At 49.6% G+C, this 17,641-nt stretch overlaps 1 protein-coding gene across 3 annotated transcripts in view; it reads left to right on the top strand.

Moving 5' to 3' along the window:
• Sipa1l3 (signal induced proliferation associated 1 like 3) overlaps positions 1-17,641 on the top strand; it is a 199,111-nt gene that overhangs the window by 144,462 nt on the left and 37,008 nt on the right. For all 3 annotated transcript variants that reach the window (XM_029537203.1, XM_021197937.2, XM_029537198.1), the window contains exons 10-12: positions 4,365-4,639; positions 8,715-8,966; positions 12,153-12,290. In XM_029537203.1, coding sequence (XP_029393063.1) covers positions 4,365-4,639; positions 8,715-8,966; positions 12,153-12,290 — 665 coding nt within the window. The remainder of the gene's footprint in view (positions 1-4,364; positions 4,640-8,714; positions 8,967-12,152; positions 12,291-17,641) is intronic.

Raw genomic sequence — 17,641 nt, 5'->3', positions numbered from 1 at the left:
CACACACACACACACACACACACACAGGACTCTGGTTGCCCATCCCTTCACCTCAGAAAGACAAAACATACAAAACAAACAAACAAACAAACAAACATGTTCATTGCCCGTGAAAGTCAATAGAACATGTAAGTCTAAACTTACTCTGGAAGTTTAAGTGGAGCTGGACATGTAAGAGCATTTGACAAGGCCCTGCATTCAGCTCCCAGTACTGAAACTGAGAGAGCTTTTCTCTGGGAGACTTAAAATATCAGGGGGGTGGGGTGCAGCAGTGGAGAGGCGGGCGGCTCAGAGGTTGAGACTGTGTACTGCCCGGGCAGCTCACAGCTACCTGTAGCTCCAGCTTCAGAGGTTTCCGTGTCTCTGGCCACCCTACATTGTCATATGCATGCCTGCCCAGAGACATGCATGTTTACAGAAGCGAAAATTAAATAAATAAAAGGTTCTAGGTCAGGTTGGGCTAACCTGTGACTCTTGAGCCACACATAACCCAGGATAGCTATGAATGTGGCCCAGCACATTTGTAGACCACACTACCACGTCAAATATCAAAAGGTTGGCTACCCCAGTCTAGACCATTAAAGTATAGAGGAGGGGCAAGGAACATAAAAAATAATGAGTAAGTACAATGAAGGAAACAGACGTAATTGTATGGCTGGATTCAGTTCATACTAGTAGTCACAGTAATCATGAATGGTTTAACTTTCTGTATTAGAAGACAAGGACATAAAATATGGTAAAAACTGTGTTCTAACCAGGCTTGCACACCTTTGATTCCAGCACTACCAGGGGGCAACAAGGAGATCTCTATGGATTCAAAGCCAGCCTGGTCACACAGTGAGTTCCAGGACATCTAGAGCTAAACTGTCTGAAAACAAAACAACAACAAAGTTCACCGAGTAGGAGTATAGCTTGCTGTTAGACTGCCTACAGCACGTTCAAGACCCTGGGTTTCATCTCCAGCACCATAAGGCAGGGTCAGAGTAAGGGCTGAAAAATCTTCCATTCCTTCCTGGTGGACAACTCAACCCTTGGCCCAACCAAGAGTGGTAGATTAGCAACAAATGGGTGGTAATGACAGCCTAGAACAGTGTTGAGAAGAGCTGAGGTTGGTACCTGAGCTTCATCATGTACTGAGGTCAGCAGTAAGCTTCATAGAGAGCGTGCCCAGGTCAGTGCTGAGGCGGTGGTCTTCGACAGGCTTGGTGGCAGCATGCCACATTCCACAGTAGTTAAGAGGACAGGGTTGGGCTGGAGAGATGGCTCAGTGGTTAAGAGCACTGACTGCTCTTCCAGGGGTTCTGAGTTCAATTCCAAGCAACCACATGAAATGGGATCTGATGCCCTCTTCTGGTGTGTCTGAGGACAGCTACAGTGAACTCACATACATTAAATTAATTTAAAAACAAATCCTGGGGAGAGGGGATGAAGAGTAAGAGGCACAACTCANAACTTGTTTCTAACTCATTAGTCACAATGTTATCCCATGGCCACATGGAAAAGCTAAAGGGAGAGCCAGCCCTTAGCTGTCAACAGAGCTGTGCCAGAGGAGGCGAGAAGGGAGGGGCGTGCTGGGGAGATCTCTGCAGACCCGGACCTCAGGGACCACTGGTATTTTAAGACTTGTTTGTAAAATAAATTACATANTGTAGGTGGCCTGTCCAAAATACACACAATATTTTATCTACAAGCTGTAGCCTAGATTGGGCAGGTGTGGAGCTATTCTAACTCACATCCCAGCCTTATGTCCCTTGTCCCTTGCCGTTTCTCNTGGCCATGTGCTCATGGTCCGCGTCTTCTCATGGCGGCCTCCTCCTCTCTTGGTCTCCTTTCTTCCCCTCTGCTCTCTTGAGAGCTGAGACCCCTCCCTCNATCCTCAAGTCCCACCTTTCTCTCCCCACTGTCCAATCACAGGCTCTAGCCTTTTATTAACCAATTAACGTTAAATTGGGGAGCAGGGTTTATGGTTTTTTGTTTTTTTTTTAGGACAGTTATGGTGTACTCATAGATAAAATGAATAAATAAATCTTTAAAAGAAAGAAAGAAAGAAAGAAAGAAAGAAAGAAAGAAAGAAAGAAAGAAAGAAAGAAAGAAAAGAATCCTGTATGATATGCAGGAATCCTGTATGATATGCAGGGTTTTGTCTCATTTTATTACAGGGGGTTTGTTTCATATTATTACATATATGATACAAGAGTTTTAAAGGTTCAGTGACTTATGTTGCCTAAGTAAGCGTCCTTGACCTAGTTGGCCATGACCTCACCCAGTAGCAGCACTCTGTTAAATTCAGGTGGCATTGATTAAACTCCAATCTCAGCTTCTCTGACTTCACAATTCATACATCTTCATGAAACCACTGTCACCAGTGTGCCTGTCTCCCGACAGGAAATGAGGTTCTGTTCACAGCACCACCCATCCAAACATACCTGGTCTCGTATGAGCTGGGTAGCCAAGCAGGGTTGGGCCTGGTCAGTACTCAGGTAAGAAAGGGTAAGGTCTGAACCCCGGGGTCTCCATCTGTTTGATCTCATCTGACTGTAAACTTAAGTTTAGGAAGGCTTACAGTAGGCATTGAGTAAACTGATCAATGATTGATTTGTCAAGTGAGTTGTGCGTGTGACATTTTGAAGTCCTCATACCAGCTCAGATGCTGTTCTTCTCTCCATATGATAGATGAATAAACTACGGCTCGCAGAGGAACAGGTATTCACGTGCGTCCGTATGGCCTGCAGGTAGCAGAGCTGTCCTCTGATTCCAAGTTGTTCTGACTCAGAGCATTCTAGATCCCTACACAGGACGGGTCTCCAGCTGCTTCCTCAGAACCCTCCCGGGGCTGCCCACGTGACCCTGGAACCAACCCTCACAGTCACTGCAAGCTGTGGTTTCTCCCATGCTCCCATGCTTCCTGTTTCAGTAAAGGCCAGGGACCCCTTGTTCTCACATCCACACTCCATCTGTCAGTGCCACCTTCCAGCAGCCTGTAGCTGCCTCCCCCCACTCCCATGCCTACCCCCTAGCACAAGCCACCCATGGCTCGGGATTTGGGAAGAGTTAAGACATGCTCTCATTGTGTTGCCCAGGCTAGCTTCAAAGCTGTGGTTTTTCTACCTTAACTTCAGGAATGCCGAGATTGCCAGCCTGTTCCACCATGCCTAGCCTCTCCTGAGTTATTGCAGGAGCCTGCACACATATGTGTGCATGGTGCATATACACAGATGCACACACAAAGTGAGGCCTGTGTGACCTGGCCTGCTCCATGCTGGGAAGTTTGTGCCTCCAAGAACAATGCCACCAAGTGGAAGCATGTTGCATGAGACCAGCTGATAAATGTCCCCAGCACTGCAGCCACCACGCCCCCCACTTACTGCCACACTCAGGGCATTGTGCAGGTCAGACAAACTCGTGGTCAAAACAGCAAGGGTTTCTATCATGTTATACATTTACCCTGAGTTTAACCAAGGCTCTGCCCACCCCTCTTCTAGCCTGGGGCCTCCAGCTGTCCAGACAGCCTTCCATACCTAGAACGTTACTAGTCTGGATGGCAGAATCCAAAAAGACCCATGCAGCTTCACACCGGCTACTAAGTGTTCACCCAGGCTTTAGTGAGGGAGGCTGAAGTAGGAAAAACAAAAATCTAAGGAAAGAATGGGCAGTGAGAGACCCTGCTTCAAAATTAAAGTCACAGAGAAGGCTGGGGGCACTGGGGAGATAGCTCGGTGGAAACACGTATAAAAGTGTGAGGACCTGAGGTTTTATCTCCAGCATCCCACACAAAAGTCCATGCTTGGCCGTGTGGGCCCCTCACTCTAGCACTGGACATGAGAGACAGACAAGTCAACAGGGTCCTCTGGCCACTGTCCTAGCTAAAAAGCAGCAAGCTCCAGGCTCAGAGAAAGACCAGCGTCAAGGGGGTACTGCAGAGATCCAGAGAGGACTCTTGATGCCTTCTGTGTACATGTACACACACGTGTCTGGGGACAGACACGCGCACATACCACATTCACACGCACACTCCACCAGTGAGGAGTTGAAGGTGCCATCCTGTGGTTAGGCTCAAAATCAGTCAGTCAGTCAGTTAATTAATACCCCAACCGAAAGGCTAGGCTGCTGACTGCACAGTTTGCACAGCTGACTACAGTGGGCTGAGAGGTGACGGAGGAAGCAGGGATATTTGGAGAGCACCGCCCATGACTACTATACTCTGAACACATGCTTCCTGCCCAGAGTCCAGGCTGGGATCCTGGTATCACCTGGAAGGCGAGTGGCACTCGCCAGTCCCTCTGAGAGGGGACTGATTGGACAAGGGTCTTTAGAGCCCGCCTCTGAGCCCAACAGCTGAGACTCATCCCACCCACTGCCCACAGGTGATGACCAACGGCTGGGAGACCGTGGATATGACCCTGCGGCGGAATGGGCTGGGGCAGCTGGGCTTCCACGTGAAGTACGACGGCACAGTGGCTGAAGTGGAGGACTATGGGTTTGCCTGGCAGGCTGGCCTCCGGCAAGGCAGCCGGCTGGTAGAGATCTGCAAGGTGGCTGTGGTGACACTAAGCCACGACCAGATGATCGACCTGCTGCGCACCTCCGTCACTGTGAAGGTGGTCATCATCCCACCTTTTGAAGACGGCACTCCCCGAAGGTAAGAGCATCACCCTGAGAGGCAGGCAGAGGCCAAGATTGGCAGCCTCCAAATGGCCCAAGACCTCAGTGAAGGAACCTTATAAGTCAGTGTTTCTCAAGCTTCTAACGCTGCGATCCTTTAATACAGTTCCTCATGTTGTGGTGACCTCGAGCCATAAAATTATTTCTGTCACTACTTCATTTTTTTATTAGATATTTTCTTTATTTACATTTCAAATGTTATCCCCTTTCCTAGTTTCCCCTCCGAAAATCCCCTATGACTCCCCCCAACCCACCCACTCCTTCTTCCTGGCCCTGGCTTTCCCCTATACTGGGGCATAGAACCTTCACAGGACCAAGGGCCTCTCTTCCCATTAATGACCGACTAGGCTATCCTCTACTACATCTGCAGCTACAGCCATGAGTCCCACCATGTGTTTCTTTGATTGGTGTCTGGGTTTGGTGATGGTTTATGGGATGGATGCCCAGGTGGGACAGTCTCTGAGTGGTCACTCCTTCAGTCTCTGCTCCACACTTTGTCCGTCGCTACTTCATTACTGTAAGTTTGCTGCTGTTAGGAATCATAATGTAATATCTGTGTTTTTCAATGGTCTTAAGCGACCCTGAGAAGCAGGTTCCGGGTTGAGCACCGCTTTGATAAGCCCTGTAGGAACTGGTTCCCCAGCATCTGTAGGTACAGTAGAAGTCATGTTCTCTAGATGGCGCACAAAGCGTGAAGCAGAAGGACACGGGGACATGTATTGGGTTCCCTGGTACATGCAAGCTAGGTATGGAACAGTGGACAGGGCAGCATAAGCCCTTTGTGTTCTACGGGAAGAGACAGACTGCAAGTACATACACAAGGTTGGGGGGGGGGGGCGTGCCTGGAGTCCCAGCACTGGAGAGGTAGAGGCAGGGGGATCATTCAAGGCCAGGCCCCTCTGTGTTGTATCAAGTTGACAGACAGCCTCAGCTACATGAGACCCTGTCAGAAACAACAGCCACAGAGCAAACAGAACCAAGCCAAGCTATCCAGGCTGACCCATGACAGAAGCTCTGCTCTGGCCAGCAGCGGCTGCCGCAGTGGCTGTGTGCGTGCGTGCCCTTAACACAGGACAAGGGTGCCGTATCCCCTGGAGCTGGAGTTCCAGGTGTTTGTGAACCACCTAACCCTGTGCTGGGATCTGAACTCTGATCTTCATGATTAAGCAGCAAATGCACCTAACCACTGAAGTGTCACCCTAGCACTCTGCTGTGTTATTTACACAAACAAGTGCAAGTCCCCTATCTACTCGGTACAGATGCCCCTGCCCAGCCGTGACCATTTCAGTCTGCAGTTAGTTTACCTGTGTGGATATCAAAGATGCCAAGTACCCAAATAATAAATGGCCCAGACTCCAAGCCTGCATATTTGGAAGATTCCATCAGGGCTGGATGTGGTAGTGCTACCTTTAATCCCAGCACTCAGGAAGCAGATGCAGGGTGGTCTCTGTGAGTTCAAGGCCAGCCTGTTCTACACAGGGCCAGGGCTGCAGAGTGAGCTTCTCCCACAGACACCAAAAAGAGGAAGAAGCCATAGAGTGGGGTGTAATACATGACTACTACTCCAGCTCTCAAGACACTGAGAAAGGGAACACTGAATCCAAGGCCAGACTGGACTGAAGAAAGGTCCCGTCTCAGGAACGGGTGGACGGGGACAGTCAGGGGCTTTGATTGGCTTTGAGGCCAGTTCCACATGAGGGAATCCACCCTGGCTTAGAAGGCCTGAGGCCCCACTAGAGAATGCTACTGCTGTTGTTTGCCAAGTAGGCATGGTGTGTCTGTCAAAACATCTTCTAAATAACCCCATTGGTGCCTCTGGGTAGTGGCACTGTCAGCTTTGGTCACAGAAGCCTCTTTCTTACAGTGGACAGTGGTGACCGCAGACACTGGTCACAGTACAGAGGATGCATGGCTGCTGGATGCTCAGACATCCTCTCCAAGGCTCAGAGAGTGTGGAAGAGAGTGGGCAGAGAGTGGTATGGCGTGCAGACTTCTGGGATGGCATGGGTACTGCTTGCTTTGGTTGGTTGGTTGGTTGGTTGTTTTAGGTTTTAGGTTTGTTTTGTTTTGTTTCCTTAAGATTGGCTCTCACTATATAGCCTTGGAATTCTATATAGACCAGACTGGCCCACCTGCCCCTGTATCCCTAGTGCTGTTTAAAGACATGTGCCAGCAGTCCAGCTCAGTTTTTAGCTGTTGTGGCTGTGTGGGCATTGGCAAGTTCCACAGTATATGAAAGGTCATATACTGGAGGCTCATTTGGTAGAATGCTCATATAACATGTACAAGGCCCTGGGTTCAGTTCCCCCAGCACGGCATGAACCAGATGTGGTAGCATGCACCTGCAACCCAGCACTCAGAAAGTAGAGGCCAGAGGACCCAGAATTCAAAGCTTGAGCTTAGTTACTGTCATTCTCAGTCAGTCACTCACTACAAGCGATACAGCTCTGGACTGGGTCTCCCCAGCATAGCAACGCCTGCAAAAATAGATCTTTATACTCCCCTGTTGTAAAATATAAATGCGGTAGCAGCAGCGTGCGGGTGTAAGGGGGTGCCTGGGGGGCCCATGCCAAGGTGTTCCCCTGAGAAATCAAGCCATGCGACAGACCTGGTATAAAGAAGGTTTATTTGGGGGGTGGGGGGCGGGGCAGGGCGCCTAAAGAAGTAGCAGAGGCAGACGGACAGCAGCAGAGCTATGAAGGCAGAGACAAGGACAGGAAAGGCCGAGGGAGAGATGGGAATACGTGGGAACAGAGGGGTGGCGAGCGGGCAGTCCTTTTTATTCACTGCTGCACCTAGATCATACCTGGCTGCAGCAGGCAATGACATAAGCCACCACTAGGTCCCTGGGAGGAGCCAAGCAGAATTGCCTATAAGCCAACCTCCACCCCCACCCCTATAATTTCAGAAGTGTCTCCCAGGTTGCTCTCACTGCTCTAATAGGAACTGCTTAAAGCCTGTGACAGTCCTACACTAGTCACTTTGTCTAGGGTGAGAGGCGTTCCTGATTGGTTGGGTGTGGATCACATGCTCGTGCCCAGCATCCAGGGGTGAGGTCTGCCTGGCTCAGAGCACATAGCAGTTCTCGGGCTATGTGGCCTTCCTCCTCCTCCGCCAGCCTGGCCTGTCTGGTGATTGTCAGGGGGTTGTGTCCCTACTGTTCCCTACCCGGTGCCTGGGGCTCCTGATCCCCAAAACAACCGTAAGGACCGCTGAACATCAGCTCTGCCATATGGACAGAAAGGCAGAAAGGTACCCTGCGTAGGGCCTGGGACGTGAACATGTCCTCAGGTCCTGTGACACGGCTCTGTAGCAGCCATGCCTGAGTGTCTCAGGCCAAAGGACATTGGGATGAGACCCTCTGGACCTGCCTCTCAGAGCTCAGCTCCTGTGTTCTAAGAGGTGGATATTTTTTTTTCCTGAGCTCAGCCTTCTGTACGCTCAGGCTCCCTCCCATGCTGCGTGGCACACTGTGTGACAGAGGCAGCAGAGCTGCCAGCCCAGCTTGGATGCCCATGCCCCAGGATGGATCTCTGCACTATGGTGCATGTGCCAGCCAGACACGGGGCTGCATCTATTTCCAGGGTTCTGGGTTTCGTGTGCTTTTCTTTTTCTTTCTTTCTTTTTTTTTTTTAAACCACCTTGCAAAGTAGGTCACCTGCTTCTCTTCTAGCAGCATTTGAGATTCTAGGGAACAAGGCAGAGACTGTCCTTGGATTTTTGAGGACATTGGCTTTTCCGGCCCAAAGTACTGCTTGGGGTATTAGGAGGGACTGATTCATTTAGAACACTGGCTGATTAGAGGCCTGGGCCAGAGAAAAGGGAGGGGCCGAAGAGAAGCCAAGACCTGGGGGAAAAAGGAGATTCAGGTCTAGCAGTAATAGTCCTATGTAAGCTTCAGGCCCTAACCTGAAAGATGCCACTCAGGCTTTAAGATGAATCACCATGATTTGGAGTTGGCCCACTATTAACCAGACAGCCGGTCCCTCTTAAGCAAAAGGCCTGTGTGCTAGTGGGCCCAGACCTTATAAGTAATAAACTTGTTCTTCCAGGGGGTGGCCAGAGACCTATGATATGAATACTTCAGAACCCAAGACGGAGTTGGAAACCACCACCCCTGGGGGCCGACCCCCCTATCGCAGCAATGCTCCCTGGCAGTGGAGTGGGCCCGCCTCCCATAACTCTCTGCCAGCCACCAAATGGACCACCCCTGCTACTCCTGGTCATGCCCAGTCCCTGAGCCGACTCCCGAAGCAGACACCCGTGGTGCCCTTCCGCGAGTCTCAGCCACTGCACAGCAAGAGGTAAGGACGCCCAGGACAGCACTGCTGTCTGCTATTCCTCACCTCTCTCTCTCTCTCTCTCTCTCTCTCCAACCCTTGCTCTTGCCCTTCCTCCCTCAGTCATTTTCCATTTTTCTTTTTCTTTTCTTTTTTAGATTTTTTTAAAAAGATTTACTTATATATGTGAGTACACTGTTGCTGTCTTCAGACACACCAGAAGAGGGCATCAGATCCTATTACAGGTGGCTGTGAACCACCATGTGGGTGCTGAGAATTGAACCCAAGAACTCTGAAAGAGTACCACTGAGCCATCTCTCCAGCCCTCGTTTTTGGATTTTTGAAACAAAGCTTGTCTGTGTAGCTCTGGCTGTCCTGGAACTCACTCTGTAGACCAGGCTGGCCTTGAACTTAGAGATGGGCCTGACTCTGCCTCCAGAGTGCTGGGATTAAAGGCATGCACCATGCCTGACCATTTTCCTTTCTTACCCCTCCATCTCCATCAGTTCTCCCCTTCATTCCTTCCTTCTCTCCCCACTCCTGGGCTGGCCCAAGGGCCCCAGGACGGGATAGAAAGCTCTCTATATGAGGTTGGAAAAGGGTTTTTTTTCCAAGACCAACAGTAGAGCCTGCAAGACTAGCTTCTCGGGCTGGCAGTCACCTCAGGGGCTTGGATATTGGTATTTAGTTTATACTGTTTTGTGTCTGTGGATACAGAGGGTTGAACCTCGGCCCTTTGGCATGCTGGGCAAATGCTCTCCCATTGAGTACATCCTCAGCTCACTCTCCTTTCTTTAGAACAGGATCTCGCTATGTTATTCAGACTATCCTTAAACTGAAAAACTTCCTGCTCCACCAGACCTCTCAGTAGCCTGGATTACAGGCCTGGACCCCAGGCCCAGCTTAGATACTCACTTGGATACACTATATATTAAAAGATGACACATGCCGGGCATATGGCCCTCAGCTTTGCCCCCATTCTACCAAAAAAAAAAAAGACAGGCAAGGCAGCGCACACCTTTAATCCCAACACTTGGGAGGCAGAGACAGCTGGATCTCTGTAGTAAGAATTTTGGAATTTTGGTCTCTTTTTAAAAAACACTATTATAAAACGATATGTTAGCCGGACAGTGGTGGCGCATGCTTTTAATCCCAGTACTTGGGAGGCAGAGGCAGGNGGATTTCTGAGTTCTGGGCCAGCCTGGTCTACAAAGTGAGTTCCAGGACAGCCAGGGCTACACAGAGAAACCCTGTCTCGAAAAAAACCACAATAATAATAATAATAATAATAATAATAATAATAATAATAATAAAAACAATATGTTTTCATTTTATTCCCAGGTGTGGGATATGGGGCTGCTGCAGACAGGAACTGACTATGATTTGCCTCATGCCCTAGCAGGGGCATGATTTTGCCTGCAGCAGATAGTTTCTGCAGTTGTGTGATATTTGGAATTCTGGGAACTCTGAGTGTATAGGCCCCTGAGTGGTTGGTGGTTGGTGTTTGGTGGTTGCAGTTTGTTAAGTAGTTGTGTGCAAAGAAGAAACAACAAAAAGAAGAAATCAGATATCCTGACGGTGAAGATGAAACTTGGCTATAATCAGCAGGAAGCAGTCTAAGAACCACCCTCTCTCGGCCCCCAACTTTATTAAGGGGTCTCTTTCCTTTCTTCTTTATCCTTTTTTCTTTCTTATCTAGTGTCAAGGAGTTGAAAGGGTGGAAGAAAGGGATGGAAAAGTGCCACAGACGGACCTCACTTGGGTCCTGATCTGCGAGCAAGGATTTGGCGAATGAGTGACAAACAGTCCACACGAGAGAGAGTGTAAAACTGAATGTATTGATTAAAATGAGCATCACATTTTTAATACAGAACAAACAAGAAAAGCGGGGCAGGATACATCCATTGTTACAATGACACAAGACAAGGATTGAATACATGAAAAGATCAGGGGGTGGGACCAGGCAGCTTGAGGAGGAAGCCAGGTGTTAATTGTTATCCGATTATGCTGTTCCTTTGGGCCTAGCAGAAAAACCTGTTTTGGGGGGTTCTGCTGTAGCAGACCTTCTCATGAATAATGCAATACCACAACCCCCCTATGTCCTAGACCTTGGTAAATACTTGCATATGAACCTAACTTGGATGAAATGAAGATTCCAAAAGTACACTAAGCTAAGCTTTGCCCTGAGCTTGGCTCTGTTCTTTGTGATGCTTAATCGGTTTCACCGGTCTTTACTAGAAGTGAATTAGAATATTAATGAATAGGTAACCTTCTCGCTGAATTCGGAGCTCCTGGCTTTAAGGAATTTTTAGGACTTTGGAACACTGGTGGAAACTTTACCTATGGTAAAAATTCAGTCTTTAGAGGCATTAATAATACTGAGAGAGAGCATACACCATACTAACATGCGGATAGAGTTCGTGTATATAGATTATTGGAAATGCCAGGACTCCAGGAGGCTGAGTCTCCTTGAGACTCTTTTTCCTCAGGACTGGTCCAGGTTTTCAGACCTGTTGTGAGTCACTACTGGTGTGGGCGTGGCAGAAAAGTATGAAAGAAAGAGGAACCCACAGAGTAACAAAGCCAAGCCACAGATCTCAGTGAGTTCGATGCCAGCCTTGTCTAGGTAGTGGGTTCCTAGCCAGCTAGAGCTACATAGTGAGACTCACCCTCAAAAATAAGTAAGGGAGCTGGAAAGATGACTGTGCTTAAAAGTACTTGTTCTTGCCAAGAATCTGGGCTCAGTTCCCAGAACCCACACGGCTCCAAGGGATCTGACGCCCTCTGCAGGCATCAGGCACCTGTGGTACACATGTATGCATGCAGGCACCATGTGGTACACATGTATGCATGCAGGCAAAATCGCCATACGCAGATAAAAGTAAACACATCTAAAACGGTTTTCATTAAAAATATGCATATATTTAAGTTTTCCTTAAGTGAAGGGGCAGAGAAACAGTTTTGTTCCCAGGAAAGGACAGAATTGTCCCCAGGGGAACCCTGTCCTGGCTGCAAAGCCGGGTGTGGAGCACAGAGAAAGAGGACAGGGCTCTCCCGTCTCCCCTCTTCCTTGCATGTAGACCCAAGGGGGCATAGCCGCCAGAACCTGACTGGACTTGAAGGGCAGGTGTATTGTTTACCTCCTCCTCCTCCTCCTCCTCAGGGATGCCTCCTTACCCTGCCTCTGTCCCCTCTCCTGTGTCTTTCCAGGCCTGTCAGTTTCCCAGAAACACCTTTTGCAGCGTCACCAGCAGGGGCCGACAGAGTCCCTCCCTACCGACAGCCTTCTGGGAGCTTCTCCACCCCAGGCTCTGCCACCTACGCAAGATACAAGCCTTCTCCTGAAAGGTCAGAGTCTCCCCTTGCTTTTGAAATGATGTCATCTGGTGATTGCCACTGCAGGTTTTTTTCCCTAGGAAAGGCACCTCACTGTCTCATCCACCATGTCATGGGGTTTATGGACCCCCCCCCCCCACACACACACACAGAGGTCAGAAAACAACCACCAGAGTATTGGCAATGTCTCCTTAAAATTTAAAACAAAGAAACAGAACACCAAAAATGAGAGCTAAGCTGATCTGACAGAACTTGTCGTTGGCTCTTGTGTTTGTTTGTTTGTTTGTTGTTTTGCTTTTGGAGCAAAACCATCCCCCCCCCCCCCAGCATCCTCTTCATCTGTCTCTGTTTCCCACACCCCAAAACCAGGCCATCAGTATTATTCAGGTCACATGGTCTTCCCGGTTCCATCCCTCCCCCTTAGAGCCAGCTCCAGCCTGGCAGCATCAGCCATCTTCCCTAAATCTCCATGGCTCTCCAGCTCCTGGAACAGACCCAGACTGGATAGTATGCCATTCAAAGCCCCAGGAATGTGATTCCAGGACCAGTATCCCTGGTCCTCCTGAGTCCCCGTGTCAGTGGCAGTCCCAAGCTGTCTCTGTCCTCCTCATCTTGAATCCTTCCTGCCCCTTTCCCACCCCTGTGCTCAGTCTGCTCTGCCTCCCAGACTCTGTGACCCATGTCTCCTCTGGCATGGCCAGCCCTCAGATCTGCCTCTCGCTGTCCCTGACCAAGGGCCCGGGAATGCCACACAACAGCCCACCGGCCACCTCCTTTCAGGCTTCTAGGTAGTCTGTCTGCACGCCCCAGCCTTTTCCTCACTGGAAACCCCTAAGGAGAGGCCTGAGCTGTGCTCCTCCTGGAAGCCTGCCCCAAGCTCTGCCCTCAGCTCCCTCTGTGGTCCCTGACGTGACTGTGACCACAAACAACCTCCATTCTCTTAGCCTAGTTAAGAGAGATTTAAAAAAAAAAAAAAAAAAGTGGGGAAAGAGGAGACAGGACACAGAAAGACAGACAAAGATCAGTCGCAGGGACATGCCACCTATGGTAGAGAGAAGCCAGCTACTCGGGCATAGCACATACCCATGTGCACAGTGAGGAGAGCATGAGTTTGTTCCAAGATTGGCAGCTTGCGGGTCTTCTCCATCTCGCCATCACAGGGTACTGGGGCCGACAAAAGGCGAACCACTTCCTTCTAGCCCAGGGACTGATCCAGCCAAGCCAAGGTTCATACAAGGAGGACTGATCCAAGTACACACTCCTGGCCCTCTCCCTGAAGTTCTGTCCTCGCTGGTAGACAGTGCCCTTGGAGCCTCACTCTGTGCCACGTTGGCTGCTAAGCCTCTGTAAAGTCGGGGGGGGGGGGGGGGAGGAAGCCTCTGTTTTACCTTCTAGAGGCTGCTGTGCAGCCCTCATTAGCACATGCTGGGAGACATTAGCACATGCTGGGACAGCACCTTGGCCTCCATAAGGACTGAGACTACAAATGGCAGCAAAAAGAAAAGGAAAAAAAAAAATCCTAAGAGGCAAAAGCAGGAGGGTCAAAAGGTCACAGCTGACCTGGGATACAGAGTAAGTCCAAGGCCAGCTTGGCCAACTTAGTGAGACCACATCTCAAAATAAAAAGTAAGGGAACAGTTAAGGAAGGCACTGGCTGCTCCTGCAGAGGGCCCAGGCTTCATTCCTGGCACCCACACGGCAGCTCACAAATGTCTCTAATTCCTGCATCCCTCCTCTGTCCTCCACAGGTACCAGGCACGTGTGTGGTATAAATACAGACACGCAGGCAAATACTCACTCATAAATGAAGTTTAGGGTTTTTGTTACTGTTTTGGTTTGGGTTGTTGGTTTTTGTTTTTGTTTTTTAAGAGAAGGTGCAGCTGATTGATGAAGTTGGTTAACCATCTACCCAAATAAAAATACTTGGGGAGTTTCTGGGTTTGGGCCATTATAAATATTATGGCCGTGAACATGTAACATGTATGTTCAAGCATACACATTTCTTCATAGAAATAAGTTTCCACTTGCCTGGGATCAGTGCCCAGCACAGTGGCCTGCCATGTGGTAAGTCCATTCCCCATTCCCACCCGAGGCATGTGTGTACTGCCATCTCTCCGCGGTCTCACTGCCATGTGGCATTGCCACTGAGTTGGTTTTTTCATGTTCACTGTTCTGATGGGTGCATGGTGCTGTCTCATTTTCTCCATCATTTGCATGGCTCTGAGGGCCAACGCTGCTGAGCATCTTGTGTGCTGATCTGCCAGCTATGTCTCCTCTCCAGTGATGTGTCTGTCTTCTGCCCGTTTTCTGCTTCACTCAGTGCTCTGCAGTGTTCGAGAGCCCTTTGTATGAGCGGCCTTTGGTTTTTCATCTTCTTCATAGGGTCTTTCTCAAAACAATACATTTTTCTGATGTCTATACTATCATTCTTTCTCCTAATATAAATCAAACATTTTACTGTTAGGCATTTTAAGTCCTTGATTTTCTTACCCATCTCCCCTTCATAGTGGAAACTGAGCCATACCTGCAGCCCCTCACAGGGGATTCTAGGCAGGGGCTCTGCCACTGAGCCACGCCCCCAGCCCCTCACTGGGGATTCTAGGCAGGGGCTCTGCCACTGAGCCATGCCCCCAGCCCCTCACTGGGGATTCTAGGCAGGGGCTCTGCCACTGAGCCACGCCCCCAGCCCTCACTGGGGGATTCTAGGCAGGGGCTCTGCCACTGAGCCACGCCCCCAGNGATTCTAGGCAGGGGCTCTGCCACTGAGCCACGCCCCCAGCCCTCACTGGGGGATTCTAGGCAGGGGCTCTGCCACTGAGCCACGCCCCCAGCCCCTCACTGGGGGATTCTAGGCAGGGGCTCTACCACTGAGCCACGCCCCCAGCCCCTCACTGGGGGATTCTAGGCAGGGGCTCTGCCTCTGAGCCACGCCCCCAGCCCCTCACTGGGGGATTCTAGGCAGGGGCTCTACCACTGAGCCACGCCCCCAGCCCCTCACTTGGTCTCCACTGATAAGCTGTATCTCTAGCCTTTTTAAAAACTTTTTATTTTGATACAATGTTTCATTAAGTTGCCCATCTGTATCCTAGGCAGAGCTTTATATTGAGATCCTCCTGCCTCAGCCACACACACACACACACACACACACACACACACACCTTGTGTGGATGCCACTGCACTCAATGTTGATTGTTTTGGCTTTTGTTTAGGTGAGAGGTCTAGGTCAGGTTTCCTCTTTTGCCAAGAATGTCTGATCGCTCCAGCAATTTATTGGAAAGCCAGCCTTTCTCCTTTGTGTTTGGTACTTAAAGCAAAAAATAGTGGAGGGGCTGGATACATCTGTGTGCACCTTCTTTTTTCCAAGTTCTCCGGTCTGGTTTGTGCCATCCATCTTATGATTGACACAGGCGTCCTCCCAGCAGCTTCAGGACATAAATCGATATAATCCCCATTTGGCAGACGCAAAAGTGGGGCTCAGCAAAGTGAATCCCTAGGTTAACATGTCTATGCCAGGAAGCAGTCTGAACAGGAGTCAAGCCTTAGAATTGTGAGCTCTTCCAGATCATCACCATGTGGGTGGTCCCAAGGAGACACTGCCCACAGTCACGCTCATGGTCAGTGGGGGAGGGGTCACCTCCCTGGGACTTTCTCCTGTGATTCTAGCTCTTCCAAGCCCACACCTCTCTTCTTGGGGTTCCAGTACCTTAGGCCTGGCCTTTGTGATTCATGGCTCTGCATTCCATCTCGCTCCCCCTGACTTTGAGCTTGGCCAGGTGTCAGCACACTCAGACCTTAAGCCACCCAGATTTAACTATCACTGCACCAGATTTAGCTGTCACGGTTACTTTTAGTGTTCCATGAACAAATAACTGACAGGAAGCAGCTTCAGGGAGAAGGAGCTCCTTTGGCTTAGTATTAAGTTGATATAATCAGTCCTGGTGAGGAAGGCGTGTTTGCAGTGGGATGAAGAGGCAGAGAAACACATGCTGGTGCTCAGCTTGCTTGTCTTCTCATTCATATCCATATCCCCATCCCCTCATTTCAGGTTCAGAGAACTCAGGCTGGCTTCGAACCCATCACATAGCCAAGGACACCCCTGAGATCCTGCCTCAGCCTTCTGAGTGCTGAGATTACAGGTGCACAGTGTCACACAGGCAGCTGTGGTGCTGGGATCAAGTCCAACCAAGGCTTTGTGTATGCTAGTAAGCACCATGCCTACTGAACCGCATCCCAGCCCTGAAAACTCGATTTGTTTTGTTTTTTGGTTTTTGGTTTTTTTTTTTTTTTTTTGGTTTTTTTTTTTTTTGGTTTTTCAAGACAGGGTTCCTCCATATAGCTCTGGCTGTCCTGGAACTCACTGTGTGTGTAGACCAGGCTGGCCTCAAACTCAGAAATCCGCCTGCCTCTGCCTCCCAAGTGCTGGGATTAAAGGCGTGCGCCACCACGCCCAGCTTCGATTTGTTTATGACAGTTCATTTGTTCGGTTGGTTGATTAGGTTTTTGTTTGTTTTTAAAGACATGGTTTCTCTATGTAGCCCTGGCTGTCCTGGAACTCTCTCTGTAGACAAGGCTGGGCTAAAGAAATCAGAGAGATCCACCAGCCTCTGCCTCCCAAGCACTGGGATTGAAGGTGTGCACCACCACCACCCAGCTACTAGTTTTTATTTTAAAAATAGAAGAACTTGACATTGCAAGTCCCAGGCTAGCCACAGCTACATACTGAGTCCCTCTCTTTTATTTATAAAAGAAAGTAATAGTAGGAGAAGGAGTATAAGAAAGAAGCAGCAGATGAACACGCTTGGGCAAAGAGACAGCGCAGTGGTTAAGAGCACAGGTTGCTTTTGCAGAGAACCATGGCTCAGTTCACCACAGGCACATAGTGGCTCACAACCATCTACAACTCCATTTCCAAGGGATCCACCACCCTGTTCTGATCTCCACAGACACTGACCTCAAATGGGTCACATACACTTATACACATACATTTAAAATAAATAGTAAATCTCCAGGGGCTGAGCGCAGTAGTGGCTGTGGTGCTCCAGCTAGGGGGTCGGTGCTCTCCATTCTACCGCCAGTTTCCTCCAGGGCTTGGGGCTTGACACTGACCTTGTGGGAAACTGAATAAATGGGTCAGTGCCTCTGTGTCCCACCATGTTTCCCTAGACAGCTGGCCATGTGTGAGGGCAACCAGGGAGGTCAAGTTTGGTCGGAGTCGAAGCTGCTTTGGTAAAGCCCCTTAAACCACAGCAAACTGGGCCCTCCGACAAACAGAAGGCAAGAATGGACTCTTAAGTTGGACTGTGGTGTTACACGCCTTTAATTCCAGCACTATGGAGACAGAGGCAGGTAGATCTCTGACTTGG

This window comes from Mus pahari, chromosome 1 (genome assembly GCF_900095145.1).
Source record: "Mus pahari chromosome 1, PAHARI_EIJ_v1.1, whole genome shotgun sequence".
Lineage (NCBI taxonomy): Eukaryota > Metazoa > Chordata > Mammalia > Rodentia > Muridae > Mus > Mus pahari.
The sequence above is the reverse complement of the archived record's forward strand: the minus strand, read 5'-3'. Positions and strand labels throughout refer to the sequence as shown.